Source organism: Stigmatopora argus, chromosome 19, assembly GCF_051989625.1.
Source record: "Stigmatopora argus isolate UIUO_Sarg chromosome 19, RoL_Sarg_1.0, whole genome shotgun sequence".
Taxonomy (NCBI): Eukaryota; Metazoa; Chordata; class Actinopteri; order Syngnathiformes; family Syngnathidae; genus Stigmatopora; species Stigmatopora argus.
In genome coordinates this window covers 12,357,374-12,381,061 of record NC_135405.1, presented here as the reverse complement: position 1 = coordinate 12,381,061, position 23,688 = coordinate 12,357,374, and the positions used below count along the sequence as shown (strand labels likewise).

At 42.0% G+C, this 23,688-nt stretch overlaps 3 protein-coding genes across 6 annotated transcripts in view; all 3 read right to left on the bottom strand.

Moving 5' to 3' along the window:
• ccdc85cb (coiled-coil domain containing 85C, b) overlaps window positions 1-18,232 on the bottom strand; it is a 50,117-nt gene extending 31,885 nt beyond the window's left edge. For 2 of the 4 annotated variants that reach the window (XM_077586673.1, XM_077586676.1), the window contains exons 1-2: window positions 18,080-18,232; window positions 16,909-17,768 (exon numbers count right to left, since the gene is read on the bottom strand). In XM_077586673.1, the coding sequence (XP_077442799.1) occupies window positions 16,909-17,656 (748 nt within the window). In that variant the 5' untranslated portion in view covers window positions 17,657-17,768; window positions 18,080-18,232. The other 2 variants (XM_077586675.1, XM_077586674.1) reach the window with 2 other exon arrangements.
• stx7l (syntaxin 7-like) overlaps window positions 1-23,688 on the bottom strand; it is a 53,694-nt gene that overhangs the window by 2,068 nt on the left and 27,938 nt on the right. The gene's annotated exons all lie outside the window — the stretch shown is intronic.
• unc93a (unc-93 homolog A) lies at window positions 18,987-23,361 on the bottom strand. The gene is made up of 8 exons (XM_077586669.1): window positions 23,223-23,361; window positions 22,199-22,380; window positions 21,170-21,399; window positions 20,911-21,036; window positions 20,628-20,839; window positions 19,706-19,841; window positions 19,446-19,577; window positions 18,987-19,375 (listed from the first exon to the last, which is right to left on the bottom strand). The coding sequence occupies exons 1-8, from the start codon at window positions 23,310-23,312 to the stop codon at window positions 19,095-19,097; spliced, it is 1,389 nt and encodes a 462-aa protein (XP_077442795.1). The 5' UTR covers window positions 23,313-23,361; the 3' UTR covers window positions 18,987-19,094.

The window sequence follows — 23,688 nt, the reverse complement described above, 5'->3', positions numbered from 1 at the left end:
TTTGGGGGAAAAATTGCATTTTAAAAGGGTTTTATTAGAATTCAGATGACGGAAAAAATGTTGATTAAAACATGCAAGTTAAATATTATATATTATGTATTTATTATAATATTAGATATTACCATTAGATTTTTAAAACCTTGATTTTTAAATTCTTAATTATAATATAAGATATTACCATTCGATTTTCAAAATCTTTAATTATGATATAAGATATTACCATTCGATTTTTAAAATCTTCATGATATAAGATATTACCATTAGATTTTAATTTTTTTTTATTAGAATATAAGATATTACCATGAGATTTTAATTTTTATTATTATAATATAAGATATTACCATTAGATTTTTTTTAAATCAAGTCGTGGTGATGATTAATATCAATGTAAATTGACAATACACTGTATTCAACGTGATATATTAAATGACATCCATTATTGCTTAAAATTATTTTTAAAAATGTATAAAGGGCTTATGACGGTCGCAGGGGTGCTGGAGCCTATCCCAGCCAACTATTGGCAGTAGCTCACTTACACCCTGAACTGGGGTCCAGCCAATCACATGACAGTCTTATTATTGTCCTAAAAAAAATATCTAATTTTTATTACAAGATTTTCAATTAAATTATTTGCCAAGCCACCAAATTCGATCCCAAAATATACATTTAAATGCTAAACTGCACCAGACTAGACACTGCACTGTTAAAAAAAATAAAATAAAATAAATTAAAAGTAGCATCTTATAGTCCAGAAATGACAGCAAATAATCAAAACCTATTGAAAATATTGAACCGAATTGTCTCCTCATAAAAAAATGCCTGCTTATTTTCATGCGTAATTGTCAGCGCGAGTCCCTGGAGAGATTTTCAAAACAATTGACTTCCTGACTCCCGATTGAGGATGTAATTACAGTCGGCGCCGCCTTTCACTCAATTTGCACGCAGGTCGCCCGGGACGCGCTAATGTCGCGACGCTTGTTGCCGTCGATTACGCCGAATTTGCGTCTCGCGTCTGTCGGGGGCCAAGACAGACAATTTTATTTATAGTCGCCACAGACGCACATGTTCTAAAATGTATTTAATTTTATTTCCCCGAAGAAATGGACATCTACGGCCGTCCTAACAATTGCATGTGGGCGGATTTCAAAATTTGGACATTTTAGCCTAATCCATGTCCTCCTAGGAGAAGATAAAATGTTGTGGTGGTCCACCACGCCAAACAAAAGCTGCCCCGAGCAATCCGTCGCTAATCTCTTCTGTTTTGCCTTGTTCTAAATAAGTAGCTAGCCAGCACACACACACACACACACACACACCAAAACAAGGGCAGTAATTAAGATTGCGGCGCAAATATAATCCCCGTGGCTTTGATGTCGCGGGATTAAATCCAAACGGCGTCCATATTGCCGTTCTTCCGGCCTAATCAAAAGATTAAGGCCACATCGCATCGGGGGTCCGACGCAATACCCACGCAGCAGATTTTTGACGCATCGACTATGACTATAAATGCTTACATTTTAGTACTGGTGTCATTATACGGTGATATACGCGCCGAAAACGCTAGTTAACTCACTATTTATCTGGATTGGGCAATGAAAGACGAGGGTTCGCTGCCAAATGTTTCTTAACAAAAGATTTAACTTCATTCCAGGACACGTTGCCACGGAGTCAGCACCCCCCGAGCTTGCGTCATTAGCATAAATCTACATAGCGGTCTTGTTTCCTCGTAAAAGCCGGCGATGCTAATCGGGCGGAGGTCGCGCTTATGTAAGCAGACTCAAACGACGCGCGGTTAAGGCGGCCAAAAGTCTTTTTCTTAGCTTGTTTACGATTTCTAATTGGCCGCCGACTGGAATTCCGACTCTTGTCGGTCAAAACGTAGACAAAATAAAAGACATTTGCGCTTTGCTGGGACGTTAAATGCCTTCCTGGGGGTTTGCTGTACCAAAAAAAGGCCACCAGAGGACGCCAAATAGCAAAACGTGGTATTATGATGCCATTTTTAATATAATACGATCACGTATGTTTGTGTCTTTGTTAATAAATGAGATTTGAGTGAATAGTGTTACAGAATGAAATAGCAGAAGACACTTAGCATCTAAGCTAAGGGTGTCGGAATCGGGTTGGTTCGCGGGCCGCGTTAACGTCAATTCAATTTCATGTGGGCCGGACCATTTTAGATATATTTTGATTTTTTTTTTTATAAATTGATTAAATGAACTGGATTAAAGGCCCTGAATATTCAGTTTTTTATAGATCTAAAACAATGTTTATTTTAGCTTTTTTATATATATTTTTTTTTAGATTTTACAAAATGATTTTTGAACTAAAAACACAGAAAAAATGGTTTAAAAAATTCCAATTATTGATTTAAAAGGGGGAAAATCAGGAAATTTAATATCCATCTATACTCTTTATTTTAATTTGATCCGAAAACAGAAAGTCGGCACTCACGATTTACTTTCCCGGGCCGCACAAAATGATGCGGCGGGCCAGATATGGCCCCCGGGCCGCCACTTTGACACCTGTGATCTAAGCTAACCCACGACTTTGCGTAAGCATACAAATAGAAGTCGGCTACAGCATTTCGCTAGCGAGTTAACATTTGGAAAATAGGATTTCGGAGGATGTAATTACCGCGAAGACGCGCTCCGTCTCTGTAATAATACTTTGTCGTGATTACTCGTCCCGACAGAGATTCTTTCCCAGACGGAAAGAGGACAAAAGGTCTCCCATGACGAGACCCCGGGAAACAAGGAGCGCCTTGTGTCGGGTTGAGCTCCGTCTCCGATTATTCGGATGAAACGGCGCTATTGGCGTGCTAATTGGACGCCGGAGAGCTAAAGGATTACGCAATGGCCGATCGAGACATGTCAGCCCGCTATTAATTATTGTTAGACGTCCAATCTGATATGACATTATGATATATAGTTTAAAAAAGAAAGAATATACAAGCACAATACAATTTTAGGATTTGGTTATTTAGAAAAACAAAGGCTTTTTTGGGAGTAAAAGAACATTTCAAAAGGTTTACGAATTCAGAATCACATTAAAAAAATATGACTTACAAAAAAGTATGACTCTAAATTCATCCATTCATTTTCTGAACTGCTTATCCTCACCAGAGTCACGAGATGAACGTAAAAGGAAAAATAAATCCGATAAAATTGTTTCAAGTTCATAAAAAAATGTATTTGAATTCAGAATCACATAAAAAAAAAAGACTTACAAAAAAATATGACTCTAAATTCATCCATTCATTTTCTGAACTGCTTATCCTCACCAGAGTCACAAGATGAATGTAAAAAGAAAAATAAATCCGATAGAATAGTTTCAAGTTCATTAAAAAAATGTATTCAAACAAAAACGGCAAAGAATTTCACCAATTCAAAGCACAACAATTGAAGTCTTCAAGTCATTGGCTGCCAACTCTCTCACTTGAATTCCATTGGACTTTTGTGTCTAAAATATCAAAAGCGGGCGCCTGGCAGACATCAAAGCGAGGCAAAGTCAGGTTACATAAACGGCGGCGCCTTTCCGGAGGAGAACATACGTGACCTGACAGGCCAACTGGAGGGCCTCAAACACTCGCGCTTTAACGCCGAGCCACGTGAGCGCCGCACCGCGCCGCATGCTTTCGCTTTCTCTCTCCCTGCCGCACTTTGATGGCCGCCCTCCGAACATTCCTGACACCGTCTCGTCTATTTCTTCGTGTTAAGTCCGACGCTGACTCGCAAGAAAAAATTATAGCACGCAACCTTCAATCGTGCCTGCAAATAAATAAAAAAAGAATTGTTATCTACTCTTTAACTTGCAGCAATAGAAACCCAGAGCTGAAAGTGACATATTATTCAATCAAGACGCCCCGGAGGGCCGCCATGATGACATTTGGCCAAATGTAGGAAATTTAGGGCATTTGATTGGATGACAAGATGGCGATAGTTCACACACTTGCAGGCTTTGGAACGTCACGCTAGCGTGGATGTGCTACGTTACGGCTCTATTTATATCGACGTGATTCCCAGCTCTATTTTTTCAACAAGCACTTGGGTACGGCTTATATGCGCATAAAGACAGATTTGTGCAGACTATTTCCTACATTTCAAAACCAGTTAAATGAATTCAACTTCAATCAGGTTCGATTTATTTTATCTATGCAATTTTGTCAACGTCCCTTTAAATTTCTTCTTTGTGTGATGTACTTCTTCGATATTCTGCTGTGTGGGGGGGGAATATCGAAGAAGTACATCACACAAAGAAGAAATTTAATGTACTTTCAAGCATTGTCATTCTCAAAAACAAAATAAAATTGGAGGCGTACGTCAAATGTTATTTGTCTATTTGTCAAATACAATTTGGCCACTAGATATTAATGTTTTTCACTTTTTGACTGCCATTGGTGGCAAAATTATTGAGTTTTGCACCAAATAACCAATTTATAAATGTTATTTATATACTACATATAAAGAAAATGGGGTTAAAACAAGCTCAAACTGAACTACAACCACCCGGCTTCCAAGACTAGACCTCTAATCATCCCGTAGACATGATCAGCATACCCAAAGACCACCTGTATTAGCTAACTTGGAACAAACAGGCAACAATAAGTCCACAATGCAAAAATTCAAAATGCGTACACACCCCTGTAATAACCCCCATAATCCACCCACGTATAACCAAATAGCCATTTTAGCTAGCCTCCTCCCTAAAAAGACAAACAACAACAAAGTGAGTGCACTGTGTAGCCCTCCCTCAACAAAACACATTTGATTTAATCCCAAAAAATCGATTATCACTTCATATCAGGCCATAAAATGACCAATTTTTGACGTCAAAAATTCCACATCAGAGCTCAGCACGCTCTTATCTTATCTTCTCTGCCCCTCCCTCTTTTTTTATTGGGCCTAAGCCTCACCTCAGACATGGCGGCCATTAGTTTTATTGGCGTTACCCGCACACACCCGCGCGTGCGCACATATCTAAATTTCAATACACACACAGCACCAAAGGGGGACAAAATCCATTAGCGAGTGTGTCTAAAGGTTTATGGCCAGATGGTTAGCCCACACCGAATCAATGTGATGAGCGCGCACACCCGCAGGAACACCACCAACACTCCAACACACCTCATAAACCCTAATGGAAACTCATCAAGCGCTAATTTTATTACAGCAGACCTCGACGATGTCGGGTTTCGCTTTTTTAGGGGGTGGTGGCCGCGTTTTTTTTTTTTACGGTATACACGGCGGGGGTGTTTACGGGGACACTTTATCGCCCGCCCGTGGTCCTAAACCGGGAGGCGGGACTTGATGGGGTTTCGAGAGCTAGCGTAAAAGTAGGACTTAAAGTAGGGTTATGAAATATGACTTTGACGAGGAAATTATAGGCGATTTGTTTTGACGCGGGTTGCTATGTTAGCTATATGGCGGTTATTTTGCATGGGGGGTTTTGTCGGGTTTTCAGAGGGAGTTTTTCAAAATAAAGTGGACGGTGGGGTTCAGATGCTAGGTCGGTAGCCCCCATTGTCTGTCAGATGTCCTCGGCGAGACGCTGCGTCAGCTCGTATTAGCGGGCGGGAAACGGCAGGGCGGCAGGTGGTACCGCTCGGAGGGTTGGATTGCATTTCAAAATAATAATCTTTAGAAATTAGTTCAATTAAAAAAAACTAAAACGGTATTGTTTAAGTTTTTTGGGGGGGCGTGTGAACTGTAACAAGGGGAGATTTGGAATTAATTTGAATTTAATTCAGTTTTATTCTACTTGTATTTTAAGTTTTTACTTTTATTTTGGAAAAAGTTATATTTTTAAAGATGTAGTTTTTTTTCTAAATAAGAATTATTATGATGATTTTTATTTATCTTTGGTTGCAAAATATGTCAATCAGTTCTTTCAGGGTGGGGTCTTGTTTTAGTGGAATTTCAAAATAAGACATACAAATGTATTTTGTTTGTTTAGAATAAAAGGAGGTTAAATAAGGCAAACATAGACCTGTCCTGGCACCAGACATTGTGTTTTGAAATACAGGGTTATCAATCCTCTAATCATCTTACCATAAAAGCTGCAGATTAGCGCCGGGGACATATGCTAGCTCGCCTAGCTTCCTACTGGACCAGATTCAGGGCGGAGTTTGCGTGTTCACCCCAGCTTTTTTTCTTGACCCTAACATTGGACGAAACCCATCTATTGGCTCACATCGAATGATAATGCATCAGCAATAATTCTCTCCTCCGATTTAAATGGACAAATGATTTTCAGTTTTGTGCTAACGGGAACAGCTTACGCACACTCACCAAACAATGGACGACGTGACATTTTTTTTATCTCAATGCATGACTCACTCACGTCACGTTTGGTACACGCGAGTCGATGCGTGACTTGCTTCACAACACGTTTATTTATTTATTTATTTATTTTTTAACAACGCCAATGTGTCGCGCTCGCTTTCCTCAAGATTGCCTGTCAGCCGGCTTCCGGGATAATTTAAAAGGTTCCGAGTAGAACGCTGAAAACGAGCGGGGACTCGCGATAATGACTTGGCGAGGACGGGCGGATCGTAACTCAACCGCTCGCCGTCGCAGTAAATAAAGTCAGACCACCGACTGGAAAACGGGTGTGGCCTAAGAGAAGGGAGAAGGGGGGGAAAAAAACGGGAATCGGACAGGAATGCGAGGGAGTGTGCGACGAAGGTTGGTCCTATTGCGCAATCGCTGCGCGACTCGGGCCGGCTAACGATTTTGCGGGACGGCGCCTGGTACGACTCGCGCACGAAATATGAAATTGAAAATGTTAAGCGGGTGCGCTGATGTTTTCAAACTTAAAAGAGGGAATTTAGGGCAAAGAAAGTTCATTTGAGCCACCAATGTATTTTTTTTGAAGTGTTTTTTTTTTTAATTATAAAGCGTCAATTCATTTGAATTCAGTTCTTTAAATGATTCAATATAATTTTTTCTACTTTTTTTTGTTTAGGAAAAAAGCAATGTATTTTTCTGTATGTTATTTGAATGATTGCAGTTTTCGGCTCCCATTGTAATTTTTGTTAAATATTTTTACTTTCATAAAGTGTCCATTATTTGGAATTCAGTTCTTTAAATAATTCAATATACTTTTTTAAAAATTATTTTTATTTACTTTTTTCTGTTTTAGGAAAAACATTTTTGTATTTTTCTGTTAAAAAACTGCCTTTTTTTCTATATTGTTTTCAATGATTGCAGCCATTGGCTCCCAATGTATTTTTTTCATAGTGTATATTCTTTTGAATTCAGTTCTTTAAATGATTCAATATAATCTTTCTACTTTTTTTTGAAAAAAATCTTTGTATTTTACTGTTAAAAAAAATTGCATATTTTTTTTCTATCTTACTTCCAGTGATTGCATTCATTGGCTCCCAATGTATTTTTTATTTAAGTGTTTTTTTTTTAAATCATAGTGTATATTCTTTTGAATTCAGTTCATTAAATAATTCAATATATTTTTTCTACTTTTTTTATATAGAAAAAAAACATTGTATTTTACTGTTAAAAAAATCATGCATATTTTTTCTATATTATTTTTGCATTCATTGGCTCCCAATGTATTTATTATTTAAGTGCTTCTTTTAAATCATAGTGTATATTCTTTTGAATTCAGTTCATTAAATAATTCAATATATTTTTCTACTTTTTTATATAGAAAAAAACATTGTATTTTACTGTTAAAAAAAAATCATGCATATTTTTTCTATATTATTTTTGCAGTCATTGTCTCCCATTTCAAACACATTAGACATCCATCCCCGTCAACGGCGTCCCTCCGTCCCCCTCCAACTGCGCCGTTCCCTTTCTTCTCCATCATTCTCCACGCATTTTCCCTCCACCGTTATTTGATAGAACGCTGATGCGAAAACCCGCCTCCGTCAGCTTTTCCATTATTTGCCACATCTGTGTTGAATATAGCCACAGGCTTTCCAAAGCGGGGGGACGCACGGGGACGAGGGGGTTGTCGCTACCTCGCCGGTCGCTGAACTTACCAAATATATTTATTCTTTCCGCCCCGCCAGCCCATAACTTTCTACCCGGCGAGCGATTACCCTCACGTGGAGACGCTAACCGACTTAAATGAACTTCAAATGTTCGTTTTAGCGGCTAATGCGGCTAATTGGCCCGCGTGCAACTTTCGCTTTAATACGTCGCCCAAAAAAAATCCCCCTTGGAAGGAAAGCATTTTGGAAGCGCACCCCATAATACTGAATAGATGGGCACGGTATCCTAGCAACAAGCAAAAAAAAAAGAGGAGGTGCCTGGCGTTGTAGCGCCCTTGGATCTTCCTATCAAGATGCCGACGCCCCCCCTCCGCCCCCCCCCGACAAGGGCACTTTTATCACCATGCCCTTTAACTCCGTTGTATCTCTTAAGGATGAAGATAGCGATGGCGTTCTTGAAATCCTTTTAACGTTAACGTAAAAAATAAATCAATTGAAAACGCCTCCGCCAAATTGAAGGGATAGCGTAGCCACGCGCTAAGTGGCTATTGTCGAAAACGCCAAGCAAAAACGGCGTGTGGGGAGATGGTGGACTCGAGAATTAATTTCACATCCCCATCAAATATCGGAAGATCTTCAAAGAAAGTGAGAGATTGAGAATTGAGAAAAAAATTGGATATCTTTATGAAGATAATTTTCAGTTCATGGCGAAATTCTGTTCCCACCAACGTGAGTTATGCGGTCGGAATATTAGGAATGTGGACTCAGTTTTTCTCCAAATGCTCGTTTTGTCATTGTGATTAAGTTGTTTAAAATGGACATTTTTGCTTATAAAAGCGTCCTTAACATATTTACACTAAGCGTTTGGAGGAAACGATTCGCAAAAGTGACGTCAGTGGAGTCCTTGATTTATAATCCTAACCTCTTATAATATTTCAAGGTTTCAAACAAAAGTGGGTCATGCGGCACAAAAAATTAAGCTCGGTTCGAATCCTATTGGAAGCTCACTTTACAATGTAAATCTGACTTGAAATTCAATTAATCCGTTCCGCAAAGTTACACAACATTTAATTTGAGTGTCGCAGTTAAAACTCACCTTGGCAATAATACAGATGGAAAAGTTTGACTAACTAAAGTGCGCAAGAGGACCACAAAGACAACTGCCATGTTTAGCTCATTCTTTTCAACAGAAATACGTTAAGTCTTCCTAATAACACAAACTAGTTGCATGCTAATGTTATTAGCCCTTCTGATTTAAAGTAAATAAACACATAGTTGCCATGTGTGACCTAGTATTGAGCTAACGACGTGTACAAAGCACAAAAAAGCACAACTGCCAGTTTAAAAGGTGACTCAGCAACTCTAAAAAGTTAAACCCAATCATCCATTCTGGTTGTGATGTCACAACCAGACTAGCTGTGAAAAGTGGGCGTTCCATGACCCATTGATTTGAGTGCAATGGCGAAAAAAACTGCCAGATTTCAGTGCTAAAAATCACTTTTTCCATGTAAAATGTCATTAGCATAGCTGTTTAGAATGGTCTCCATTCCATAAAATCTTTCAACGCACCACGGTTTATTGACAAACCAAACAAAAGGGACTTAAAGCTTTGGAATTTAATCAGACGTGATCCGAACATCTGCCCGGCCAACGCTTCAAAAAGAGGATCGGAGAAAGATCCAGGAACATCTCCAAACCTTGCAGATAATCGCACGGCCACGCCCCCCCCCCCCCCCCCCCGGTCAGCCCGCTAGCGTGAGCGCGGGAACGCGTGTGCTATCAGAAAGTAAGATAAAAGGGCATTTACGCCTTTGCCAGCCATCGATTTAGTCAAAGTCATCTTTGGAACTAAGCGCTTTACGATTGTCGGGGATGTCGCCGTCCAAATGAACAAAAAGCGCCCCCGGCCCGCAAAATCTGAGCCCTTAATACGGAATTTCACCAGCACGCGGATTGCGGCAAATTCGAAATATCGAACGCTAAACTCCGCTTGAACTTTCACGTCTCCGAAATCTGGATTTTTCTCGCAGGGGCTTCGTTTTTTGGGATGGAGTGGCGTTGAAAAGACCGGTCTTGTTGGGGGGACCCGGTCCCAAAGTCCAACTGGCTCTGGTTCCACGAGGAATGCTGGGATTAGCCCAATTTTGGCACGCCAACGAGGCCTCTAAACAAGAGGAAGAGTGGAAATAGTCGGGACAATAGACCCGGCGGCAGATGGTCGGGTCCATTGCTTGGCTTAATGTAGGGCATGGTGGGGGTAGGACATGGGGCGGGGGGTCCAATGGCGACCCCTTGAAACCCCCACTGCATGGGAAAATACCTCCACTCATATCCCACAAGCGGCTCGCATTCAACAAGTTGGCGACGCTAAAAATGCTATCATTCTTCTATCTCTGTAAAGAAAGATGCATTTTTTTAGGATGTTAATATTGTACAGTAGTCCCTCGAATATCACGATGAATGTAGACCAGACATGGCTGCGATAAACGAAAAAAAAAACGCAAAGTTATAACTAGCACAATACATGTTTTTGCGCCTATTCAGAAATACAAGTACAGTAATCTCTCGATTATCGCGATTTCACTACTTGCTGTTTTTTTCCGCTATTAATTGTTAAAATATATATTTTTAAAGATCATAAAAATGTGAAAATCCACACTGAAACTTCTAAGCAGAAGCCACTCTTGCTACCAGGACTAGGGAAACAAAATGCTACTTTGCGATTTTTAGATTTTCTGCTCTACATGAACTGCGATATTCGAGGGATTACTGTACAATTATTAAATATTACAGCTATAAGAAAGATTATAAAGTATTAATATCTAAATATAAATGTATATATTTAAAAATTCCATTTAAATACTGTACTCACAGTGAAAATAGTTGCTCTCCACTTGATATAAATTTAAAAAAACTGGTAAACGGGAGTTTTAGTCCAAGTCCTTTGTCTTCTTATGGCCATGGATCCATTGTCCGCAATATTTGAGGAATTACTGTACAATTATTAAATATTGCAGCTATAAGCAAGACTATAAAGTATTAATATCTAAATATAAATGTATATATTTCAAAATGTCATTTAAATACTGTACACAGTGAAAATAGTTGCTCTCCACTTGATATAAATTTACAAAAAAACTGGTAAATGGGAGTTTTAGTCCAAGTCCTTTGTCTTCTTATGGCCTTGGATCCATTGTCTGCGATATTTGAGGAATTACTGTACAATTATTAAATATTACAGCTGTAAGCAAGACTACAAAGTATTAATATCTAAATATAAATGTATATATTTCAAAATGTCATTTAAATACTGTACTCAGTAAAAATAGTTGCTCTCCACTTGATTTTTTTTTTTTTTTAAACTGGTAAATGGGAGTTTTAGTCCAAGTCCTTTGTCCGCGATATTTGAGGGATTACTGTACTCGTGCTTGAGGGATGGAATTTCCTAGCCTCAGATTAAAAATATATATATATATATATATTTATGAAATATCCTTTTACTCGGTGTGCATGTCGCTGGGTCAGCAAGAAAAAAATGTGTCGTCATTCTGGACCTACCACAGAAGAGACTTTGCGGAGTTAGGAAATAATCTCCGACGTCTCTCGGTGGAAAAATTCCCGGCTTTGGTTCATTTGGAGACCGAGCTCCAAACGTTTTTTTTAGAATCCTGTTTGAGCTTAGCTAGCATTTTAGCTAAGCTAAAAAGGTTGATGGAGACCGGTCACCAGACGCCAAAACATTCAGACATTTATTATGCTTTGAGATTCCAAAACGTTGCGATTGTTTCCAAAGAAGCATCTCTCGCTATTTTAGCTGGCGCGCCCAAAGCAAAACAAACATGTTTCTCCGGCTAACTCAGTCCAGTCTTTGGCACTTGGCCCCGAGGAGGAAATTAGCCTCGGGAGGAGCGCGGCGAGGTTACCTGAAACCGTTCCAGAAACCTTTTCGCGGGGAACAATTCGATCCAGATGCTCCAGAACGGCCTAAGAAAAAAAACAACTAAAAATCGCAACTATAACGTCAAGCGGCGATCGACTCTGTGTAATCTGACGCACCGAGCACGAGGATCCGGAATGCTTTCAAGCTAATACAGTTGTTCCAAACCACCGGTTAGGACCACACGGCTAAAAAAAACGGTTTATTTTGCCGACAGGTCAAGTCTGCTGACTCTGAAGCGACAAAGTTTGCGAGCTGACAGGCAGAAAAATCCAAACCGATGGCTAACGACTGTCGCTAGGCTGATAAAGAATCGCCCCGTCGCCCCCGAGTTGCTGACTTTTGGCGTCTCGGGACCGGCGAAGGTCGCCGTAGTGTCGCGTAGACAAAACTGAAGTGCTGATGGTGTCGTACCCCGCCTGGATTTTCGCTCTTAACGTCACGGCAGATGCTTAGCCTTGCTGACCTTCTCCCACATGTCAGGTTTGCGCCTTAATCAGATTTTTTTAGAAACGTGGCGTATAAATCAATAGGGAGGGCGACGGAAGACCTCTGGGTGGGAGGAGTCAAGGACAAATTGGCGCCGAGTCAACGCCAGATTTATTTTCTCGACCTAAAAAAGACGGAATGAGCCCTTATTTACGTTCAACGACTATTGAGGGGGAAATTTCTGCACCCCCGGCGGCCATGTTTGTTTTTTCGAGGGTTCCATCAAAAACAAGGAGCTGACCTAACATCATTCTAGTACGGGTGGACCCTCCCCTAACCTTCCATAACCTCCCCCAACGTCCCCCTTAGTCCCAGTTCAGCGATTCCGAGGCCACCCGTCCCCTCGCCGCCGTTGCCGTGGAAACCGAGCAGGCCCCGTTCAAGCAAAGCGACCCGCAACCAGACCACGGGAATTGATTTTAAGTAGAGCGGGAACTTTTTGACGTTTTTTTCACCGATAGAAGGCCTGAAATAACTTCAAGCGGCGTTGCCAGATTTCTGCCGGCAGGTTGACGGGAAGTCGGACTGGAGGGGAAAGATTTGGGAACGCTATTCTAAGGCTTTTTCGTGTATTTCGGAAACGCCTGGGGTTCATCGTGATTTTCATTTTCAAGATAAAGGCCCAGCCTTTTTTTTTTATTTACACTTTCCTGTTCCAGTCAAATCTGACGCGCCGCCAGGACGACACGGCTTCCTCTTTTGTTGTTACAGGAATGTGGGACATCCTGACGGGCCGGCTTTTCATTGACAGTACACAGCTGAGAGTTTCCCCTTCGGGCTCTGTGAGCGCGCACCCGTGTTGTTATCTACATTATCAGCCGGCCGGCCGGCCTCGCCGTGCGCCGACGCAAGCCAGAAACTGCTTTACCGAAACCCGATCGCATACCTGGCAACCTCGTCCAATTGCTCCCCTTATTAATGATTGGAATTCCCGTTATTAAGCGATCGGGGCCCAATTCTTGGAAGTCTCCCCCAACCACGACGACCCAGAAACACGAAGGACTCATTTGAAAGTGGCCTCGTTGGTGGCCGACGGGGAGACTGGCGTCTACGGTTTCACGGAGAGCTTTTAGGTCACGTCTTTCCCTGGGGGCGAAGGAGAGAAGCAAAGTGGAAGTCTCGAAGCTCGGTGGCAACTCGTACATCGCCGATTCACCCGTCATTTGATTAGGACTCGTTTGAGAGTATTATGCGGGTGACACGGAGGGATTTTTTTGGAAAAGAAACACTAATTGGATGCCGGCAAACACTAATTCGTTTTTAAAAACTGACAATAGAAACAAATCAATCAATATGTATAATAATACTACAGTAATCCCTCAATTATCGCATCTTCACTTATCACAAATTCACTATTTTTTCCGCTATTAATTATCTTATTTATTTATTTTACTTTTTTAATTTATTATTATTAACCGTGATATTCGAGGTATCACTGTAATAATGTAAATACTACACTAGCATTCATCATTCCCATTTGGTTAGCATTAAGGCCCTATTCTGTTATCAGGTGGTCACTGACTATAAAGACAGATGCCTGCACACACACTGCACCATAAAAAAAAAAACACAAGCTGGACACCAAAAGAATGGTTTGGGGAGGGGTCACGAGAGAAACTCAATTACGTAGACAGCAGGTCGCCCCCCCTCCCCTCCCTTCCCCGCCACCAACGCCACCGCCCTGAAACCAGTCGCTTTTGAGCCATCCCAGCCCCCCTTTCAGGTTTCCCAGCCAACAAGCACACGCCCCCGCCCCCCACTCCGACCCTACCGTGACACCCCCCCCTACCCAACACCCACTGAGCTACAATAAGTCCGGGGTCTCGTTCTCACACTCCTCACCCATCTCCAAAGTTATCAAAGTGCACGCAGCGTTCCGTCAATTCAGACAATAAAACAATAAATATCTTGATTTCTTACTATGCTATAGTTTCCTATTTGTTCCAATATTTACAAAATCCCCCCCAAAATTTCACTTCTACTCCAAAAAATACAGTAAGAATGAAAGATATCTCCAAACAAGGGCTTTTGTTTTGAAAACAATGACACTGTTCGCTTAGCATATTTACAGCTAAAATGTTAAGCAGTAATTTTCCCAAAATAATCAATAATAACTTGACTTAAAAAGATGGCAGCCCGACAACATTCCTCTGGAATTCCTGCGTCAGTTTGACGGTAAACGTCATTTCAAAATACAGCTTGAAGTAATCACACACCGCTTCAAAACGTTCAATTTCCTCAACGCACCAAATTGAAAACAGGAACTTTTTACAGCGGATTTCCACCGATTGCGGGCGTTTTTCATCAAATCATTTTAACTCTCGACCCACGTCGGTCCAATTATTCCTAGCCCAGTTTGTCTGACTTTGACGTTTACACTAGCTTGAAGACGGGGTTAAACACGTGTGACCTCGCCACACGGCCGCCGCGCTCAAGTTTCCCGCGGCAAATGGACAAAATGGCAGCAGCTCGCATACTTCAAACACTGATAAGAGGCCAAGAGCGCTAGTTTAACGCCTGACGTAGTTTAAAGAATGAAATATTTATAACTCGGGCGGGTCAAACTTGCGCCACGTCGTTCTGCCGGACTTTGTACCTCATTTATACTACACACAACACAAACAATACAATGCGTTTAGTCGCAAAATCACATTCGTTTTTTCGCTCCTGGACCCAAAATGGCACCGTCAACGGCAACCCATGAACCTTAAAATGCTTCAAACCCAACAAGAAACCACCTACAAACGCCTAAAATTCCACAAAATCATAATATATGACCTCAAATTTACAGGAAGTGAGCATAAATACCCTAAAATGACAAAGAAGTGGCGCAAAATGAAACTAGCGGTCAGTACGTTAACTTTTTTAGCTAAAAATCTGTAAGATTTACTACAAGAAATGTAACCAATCTACCTACAGTATATTTGCCAGCAAATATCCACCTATTCAGAGATCATAATTCATATTTGTAGCAAAGGAAGCAATCCAGCGTGAGCCATACAGCAGCTTAGCGATGGGGGCTATAATACCGATGTTACGTAAAGACGGCTAAACACCGTTAAAAAACGTGTGTGTGTCTGTGTATTTGGGGATTAAGGTCTCCCTAGTGTATGCTTCCCTGATTTTTTTTTCCCCCTCCATATTTGTCGCTACATTCGCCCACAATTCCAGGAAACGCTGGCGAATGTGAGGGTGGAAGAAAGAAAGAAATCAAAATAAACAAAAGCGAAGCCAAGAGGGGATGAAGCCGCGTTCCAGATCATTTGGGTTTAGCGTTAGCGTCAGTTCGACCATCCGCGATGAGCTTTTCGTGCCGTCGCGTTTGGAAAAACGGGGTCGCTGTCGTTTCACATCGCGTGCGCGTTTTATTTTGAAGGCCCATTCCGATGTAAAATGCATTCAAGCTGCAACATAAGAGCGGCGGATGTAAACAAACGCAAGACATCTAATCTATACCCGGTTTTATAAAAGGTATTGATTTTAATTAAATGCCTATGATAGCTAGAGAGACGTCCAATCCATTTAAAGTCAATAATCAGATTTAGCATTCTTCCTTTTTGCTAAATTTAAAAAAAAAAAACTAATTTGACAGACAAACGGACAGTTTTGGAAGGAGCTACTTAACGATGCGGCCTGAACGAGTCCAGTTTAATCTCCCTAATCAAGTTTTGGTGGTGGGATTAATCCATGTAGCCCCCCGCCAACTACCAGCATAATCCCTAAAAGCATCAGCATATGCCGTCTCCGTTTAAGCACGTAAACTAGCTGGGGGTAAGCTTGTTTTTTAGGGGGGGGGGCAAAACACAACAGGATTGTTTGCAAACGCACTAATTTACAGTACAGTAACGTGTTGAAATGCTATAATGAGTCAGAAAATAATGGCGTGGATATTAAAGGACTCAATTAAACCGATTAAAATAGACATTAAATGTGTTGCACCGATACAGGATAAAAATAATAATAATAATATGGAAGAGGAGTAAGAAATAACAATATGTACTCTGTTAGCATCCAATTACTGGTGGACACATCCAAGATGGCCCCCAGCTACGCATACTCCCATAAAGGCACGCTTGAAGCCGTTTCCACGATGACGGTAGACGTCCAATCGTTCATTATCTGTTGTGAATTTCATTGAATTTGTCAGTAGTAGACGTCCAATCCATTTTAAAATGGAAGCACGGCAGCGAATCAAAGTTAATCATTCCACTTCCAATTTTTTAGATGAGACAAAAATGGGTTCAATATCAGCCCGGTATCGGTGCAAGACTCATCGGGTTTTTATGAATTATTTCATAAAAAAATATTTGCTTGGAAAAAAACATCTTGACACATAAAATTTTATTTTTTAATTTATTGGCTGCCATTGACGGGGATGGACGTCTCGTCCGTTTTGAATGGGCGAATGAACATTCATCTCCAACAATGGGAGCCAATGAGTTTAGACAGTTGTATGAGGGGTTAAAAATAGATATAATATATATAAAGGCATGATAAATAAATTTAAATGGATTATTTCACTCACCATTGAGGCCGTTGGGGATGCTTCTGTGATGGTGCGGCAGCGACAGGTCGTCCATGGACCTCCGCGTCACGGTTTGCCCCAACTTGGCGCTCTCCGGGGCGGCTTTGTGGACAACGTGGTGGTGGTGGTGATGTTGGTGGTGGTTGTGGTTGTGGTGGTCCGGACTCCCGGCACTCCCGGCGCTGGAGGTACTGCTCCCGTCCCCCACGTCCCGCACGGTCCCCGTGCCCCCGTTGAGGTTGCTCAGGCTGGACTGGCTGTCTATGGAGCTCCTGGAACCGGCTCCGTTCCTCTCCTCGTCCAGCATGAGGACGATCTCCTTGAGCTCGGCGTTCTCCCGGAGAACCGTCTCCTGGTTGGCCTCCAGTTCTTTGAGCTTCAGCACGTAGGAGCCCACTTCCTTCCACATGGCGCTGGCCGTGTAGCGGCCGAAGCGCTGCCACTCCCGGGACAGCTTCTTGCCCTTCTGCCGGTCGTCGTCCAGGAAGCAGCAGAGCTCTCGCAGCTCCTGGTTGTCGTCCTGGAGCTTCTGGTTGACCTCCTTCAGGCTGCGGATCTCGTGGAGGTGCACCTGGAGCCGCCGGTTGATGTCCTTCATCAGGTTGCCGTGCTCGATCATCAGGTTCATCTTCTCGCCGTCCACTCGCCGCAGAAGACGGAGGAGATCTTCCTTGCCGCCGCGGAGGAGCTCGCCGTCGCTGAGCTGGGCCAGGTCGTCCCCCGATACCTCGGACTGGTTCTTGGACATGGCTCGGTGCGTCGACGACTGGGTTCAATTCGAGAGGGGGGAAAAATCGGGCTCAACCGAGCCTCAACTGTGGAATGGTGTTAAAAAGACATTCTGGAATCTGGAGGTTGCGCTTCAAAAAAAAGAAATAGAAAAAATGTCGGGGTCAGTGCACGGGAAATGAGAAGAAACGATTAAAAATCAGGCGCACATTTGGTCGCTTGGTCGAGCAATCAAGATCCGAGCGGGGCAAGCTGTGTCGCCGAAGCTCCGCCGGACATCTCGCCGAGCCGAACCGAACCGAGCCGAAGCGAGCCGAAGTGAGCCGAAGCGATCCGAACGCGGAGCTTGATTAGCGTGAGATGCGCAGCTGGTTCGACCGATATAACCAAAAACAATCGGGGGGAAGAAAGATAAAAAAAAGAAGAAGAAAAAGAATCCTACTTGGGTTCGCGTCGCTGAGTGCCCTCCTGCCACCGGGCTGTTAAGCCTCTTTAGCGGGATTGGAGGCTCGCAAGAGCGGCTGGAATTAGCGTCCGTGGTGTGGTGGTGTGGTGGTGGTGGTGTGGTGGTGGTGTGGCTTGGTTGACGCCCCGCCTTCATCCGTACTCGTCCAAACATTAGACTTTGAACGCGGCCAATCCAGAAGAGGGAGGGGGCGAGACCTAGGAAGGAAGAGGGAGGGGCCGCAGGTAAAACACGAGCGAGGCGGGGCAGAATCTCGCGAGCTTTCTCGGTCTCGTGAGGACTCCGCTTGGGTCGTCACTGCGTCGGCCATGTTGTATGTGGCACACTCGCTGCTGAAAGGGATATATAAAAATACTAGATACTTTTTCTGGTGATTAATCCAAGTATGAGAAGGATGTTTTTTTTCTGTAAACTTTAGTTTTTTGCTAACCATTGAATTTTTTTAAAACAAATTTGGCATAAAGTGGGAACTTAAATAATAATACGTTTATGCCATGTTCTTATTCAACTGCTGTTATTGCATAATTTGGCCACAGGAGGGCGTCGACGACTAATTGAAGACAACACAGGTTAAACGACATATAAAACACACTTGCTCATTAGAATGCAAAATATCAAATTATTGGGGCGTCTGATAATGGAGAAAAAAAAACTAAACTATTTTCTCAACATGGTCCATTTTTTATTTTTTTTTAAAACAAATAATTAATATTGTTACAGTCACTTAAAATGTACAATAAAAGATTTTCTATGTACAAAAACATTTTTATCTGGATGCTTTCTTTCTCGGTTGAATTTTACAACAACAACAAAAACATTGCAAGACAGCGAACATAAACTCAAGATTTAAAAAAATATTTAAAAATCCATGAATTATTTAGAATAACTTAAAAAGGATAATATTAACCCTTTTTTCCAATTTTTCGAAAAGTAACATAATAGCACAAATGAAGTATACTGTGAGACGATTGCAGTTGCAGCTAACGTTAATTCAGAGTTTGGTCTGACTGAAAACCTTTTTGTCGTCTATGGTAATACCTTCCTTGTAGTATCCGTCCTCCACGGCATTCGTAGGATGCTTATACTCGTAGTACTCCACCACCGGGTAGGTGGCGGCGGTCAGCAAGAGCACTGCCAGCAGGATGTACAATTTGTACTCCAGACACAGGAAGGTGCTGTAGGCGAAGGCCATGACGAAGCCTAAAGATTCCCACATGCGGTAGTTGGCGAAGGCCGCCTCCTTATCGCCCGGGAACAGGATACCGTACAGGGCTGCCGCCGAGACATCGCAAGTCAAAAAGTGACATAATGGGAGCGCTTAAAAATGTGTTTGCGTTCTGACCGTTGGTCTGCGTTTGCCAGATGGCGTCGGCCATTCCCCACAAGGCGGGAAAGACGAAGAAGACGCCCAAGTCGTCGGGGTGAGGCTTCCAGTACAACAGGGCGATAATGCAGGAGAAGTTAGCCACCGCCGCTAAGGGGAAAACATGATGTGATGCATAAATGGATTGGACGGAAGCAAATAGATTTCGAAAAAGTCAAAGGAAAAGCATTTTGACAGCAATCTTGAAAGACAAAAAGGGGGATTTTTCGTTTTTTTACCCAAGAGGAAGAGCATCGCCCTCCCAGTATAGCGAGCCAGTCGCCCGAAGAGGAAGGAACAAAGCGAATTGGACGCCCCGAAACACATCATGACAAAGCCCACGTAGTGAATTCCTAGAGCGCACGTCACGTAATTCTGAAAAACAAAAACATTTTTTTATGTGGATGAAATTCTTGCCCACTTCAACTTAGTTCATTGCCATAAAAAGTGCTACTTTCTTCAAATGCAGGCCTGCAAATGACGGTACTCGGTCTTTTGGTCGCCCGGAAGGTTATTGATAATTACCATTTAAATCGTTTCTCAAATTCCCTAAATACAAACTGTGAATTATTATTTAGTCATACTTAATGCCCTATTAATTATTAGGCTAAAGAAAAGCTCAAAATTTCCAGTACTTTTATTGTGTTTTGTTGGAGAACTTGTTAAGACCCTGACTGACGTAGCTTCTTAAAGGGACAACGCATGTACATACAAACTCTTCTACACTCACACGTCGGCTCAGTGAAACTGCTCATGGCCATTGTTGGCTTTTATTCATGCGTAGACACTGTTGTTTTACCTTGTTTTGTCGCTGCTCTTTTGGTCGCCCGTTGTTTGAGTTCAGGCGACTAAAAGACCGCACACGGCAAATGACATCAAGATAGTTCAAATTAAAACGAACAAAAACATTCTTTAGCATGACACTGCCCCAACATGGCAGAAAAGCACTCCTTTTTTTTCAAAATAAAACTTTTCACCTCACTTTAACATAATTCCTGCCAACTACTATACTCGTCCTCATCTCCACAATTCAAATGAACGTAAAGCAATTCTTTTGACCCGCCACAAGATGGTGGTAAAAACGACTTTTTAAACGAACCATCGCAACTTACTCCCACATAGCGCCTTCAAAATAAAGGCGTACTTTATTGTAAGACATACCTTGGTGTACTCGCCGGACAGGAAGCTCTGCTCGAAGCCGCTGTACATGGTGAGCGGGATCAGGGTGAGCAGACGCCAGTCCTTCAGGAGACGAAAAGTGGCCAGGAAGGTGTGGCAAAATGGCTCCCGGTTGCCACGGAAACGACTGGCTTGCTCCTGGTCGATGTTGTCCAGGAAAATGGCCACGATCAACATGGCCAGCACCCCCACGCCTGCCCCGGGAAAATAAATAAGAAGAAAATAAGGCGGCGATTATCTTGACGTAACATAGCGCGGGCATTACCGATGTAGCATCCCACCAAAGTCCACACCAATTCCTGCGACGGCCTGCGGGTGGTGCTGTTGGACGTGCTGGCTAGCCCGCAGTCAAACGCGCCGCAAGTCTGGAGCTGCTCATCCGAAATGATTGCTGGCGATGTGGGAGAATTTTTACATTTTTGTTTCATTCATGAAGTCCGGAAAATATGTTTGATTTTTTTTTTTAAAGAAACATTACTCGGTGCGACTTATAGTCCAAAAAATACGGAAACTGGTGGACTTACTTATGTTGGTATCTTGTCCAAAAATGAGCGAGGACATGAGGTTCCCCCAAACGGCCGAAGATTGAAAGATGAAGAAGAAGATGCCGAAGTAATGGTTGATCATATCCGGCGCCTTCTTGCCTTCTTTGGATGCCTGCACGTTGCCGGAGATGGTGAGGTAGGTGCACTTGGCCGACCATAGAGGAGATCCCCCTAAGCCCAGGATGACGGAGGTGGGCATCAGCGTGTACCTGAAGAATAAAGCCACCTTTAAAAAGGGGAACGATTAGAAGCAAGGGTCTAAAATATTTTTAAAAATGAGGTCAACATTGTCGAGTTGTGAAAGTTACATGTCCGAAATGTTAACGTGAATCTAAATAAGTCTTAAATTACGTTTTGGGGAATTTTGGCCACGCCCAAAGTCGGCTGGGTCGACTCTAGCACCCCCCCCCGTGACCCTCGTGACCCTCGTGAGGAAGCGCACGACGTAAAATGAATCAATGAATCTTAAATAGTTTAGCAAACTGGTAGTAAAATGTTATAGCGAGCAATGTGCCCTCTAAGCTGCGCACAGCAAATCATATGGAGCGCACAAAATAAAATCCCTTTTTTTTTTTTTTAGCTGTGAGGCTGACGCGCGAACCACTCATCCGCTGGGCCGCCCATTCATAGATATTAATCATTACATTTGATTATTACTAAATCATTTATGTGTAGTAGACATGCACCTGCTTATGGCAAGTGTGATACTGGTGTGTGCCCATAGCGACCAATGATGATGTTGCTCACACTGGTACTCAGTGTGCTCAGGGAGGTTGTCTTTCTGCCCAGACAAACAAAAAATTAGAGGGAACGTTGATAGCAAGTATGATTTTTGCCATTTTGTGGTGGCGTGTGGTTGTCGTTCTCCAACCCGGAGGTCGTGGGTTCGATTCCCCAGACTCCTGTCTTTAGCTTTGAGTGTCCTAAAGTCCATTGAGTGTTTTTAGCGTTAGCCTAAATTTTGTAGAGCGGCGTTCCGTTGGAGCGACGGCGATGGACGTCCGTTACCATCCCGGGTAGAGGTTCCCGAAGGAGTAGGAGACGTAGCAAGCCATGCCGGCCACGATGGTCCACTTGCAGCCAAGGTTCTTGATCAGGAGGGGAGGCAGGAACATGGAGGAGACGATGATGGAGGCGTAGATGACGCTCAGGGATGCCACGCCCATTCCTTCCTCCGCATTCAGGCTGCTCTGAAAAGGTCGGCGTGGGAAATCGGTGACTGAACTTAACAAGTTGCCCGGAAATCCACACGTTCACGTGGTGGCTAACCGACAACCATCGACGTTCAAATGGAACGGACGCCTACATGTGAGGGTCATTGCGAGGATGATTGGTCGCCTGTCATGGTTATTGGCACGGGAAGAGTTAACGTATCTCGCGTGCAGTTTAATGGAAATAAAAGTTGACACACCTTCATTTTAGGAGCTTTTAAAACGGGAACTTTCGGCATGACGCGTATGACTCCGCGTGATCACTATTTTAATTAGGCAACATTTACTGTATGATAAAACATCTCTGATATAAACAAGTAGTATTGTGTTGTTGTTTTTTGGGCTGTGAGAAATAATATGAATATTAGAAAATACATGAACTGTGAACAACCAATGAAACTAAAGTACTTGAATTTTTATGAAATAAAATAGGAGAAACATAGTGTTTTTTGAATGGCATAAATAAAGATTTTTTTAAAAAGGATTTCTAAATTGGATTTAAAATACATTAATTATAAGAAAAATTCTAAAAAATGTCTTGTATATTATTAATATAAAAAGTATTTGAGAGCCGATAGGCTTTAAAATGATTTTTTGATAAATTAAAAAAAATGAAGAAAAGCTAAGTAAAATATTTTTAGAAATTATTTTATATTTTTGTACAATAAAATAATATTAAAAAACATGCAAAAAATCCTTACACTCATACACTTACTTTTGTACCTTTTCCTTAATTTTAGAATAATCTGAAAACATTTTTTTGGGACAAATATATCCATTCCTATTAGGCATAAGAAGAAGACTAAACAGTTGCTACTTACTTGAAGACTCTGCAGTCCGCCATACGCCGTAAAAAGCGAAAGAAAGCCTAGCGACACCACCAAAACGTTTTTGAAGTTACGGCTGATCATGTCTGCTCCTACGAGATCCAAAATTTCAAAATAAAAACTCCAATTGTTGAACACAAATAGTTTTTCTTGCGCTCACTCCCATGAGAAACCCGACTGCTGCTGCGCGGAAGATTCTTTGTGATAAATCCTTTTTTTACTAGCAAGAGCAAAGTTCACACGCACTTATCTAAGCGCTTCATATCAATATTTAGCAATATGATGCATTACATTTTAGAGATGAGCACTTGTGTTTCATAACTGATAACAAGGAATCATTCTTGCCTCCATCGTGACGTCACAATTTTTTAAATAGAATTCGCTATAAGTGTACTTAGATCATATTTTCTGTATTTATTTTTTAACTTTGGAGTTGCCGTTGACAGTAATATTATGAAAT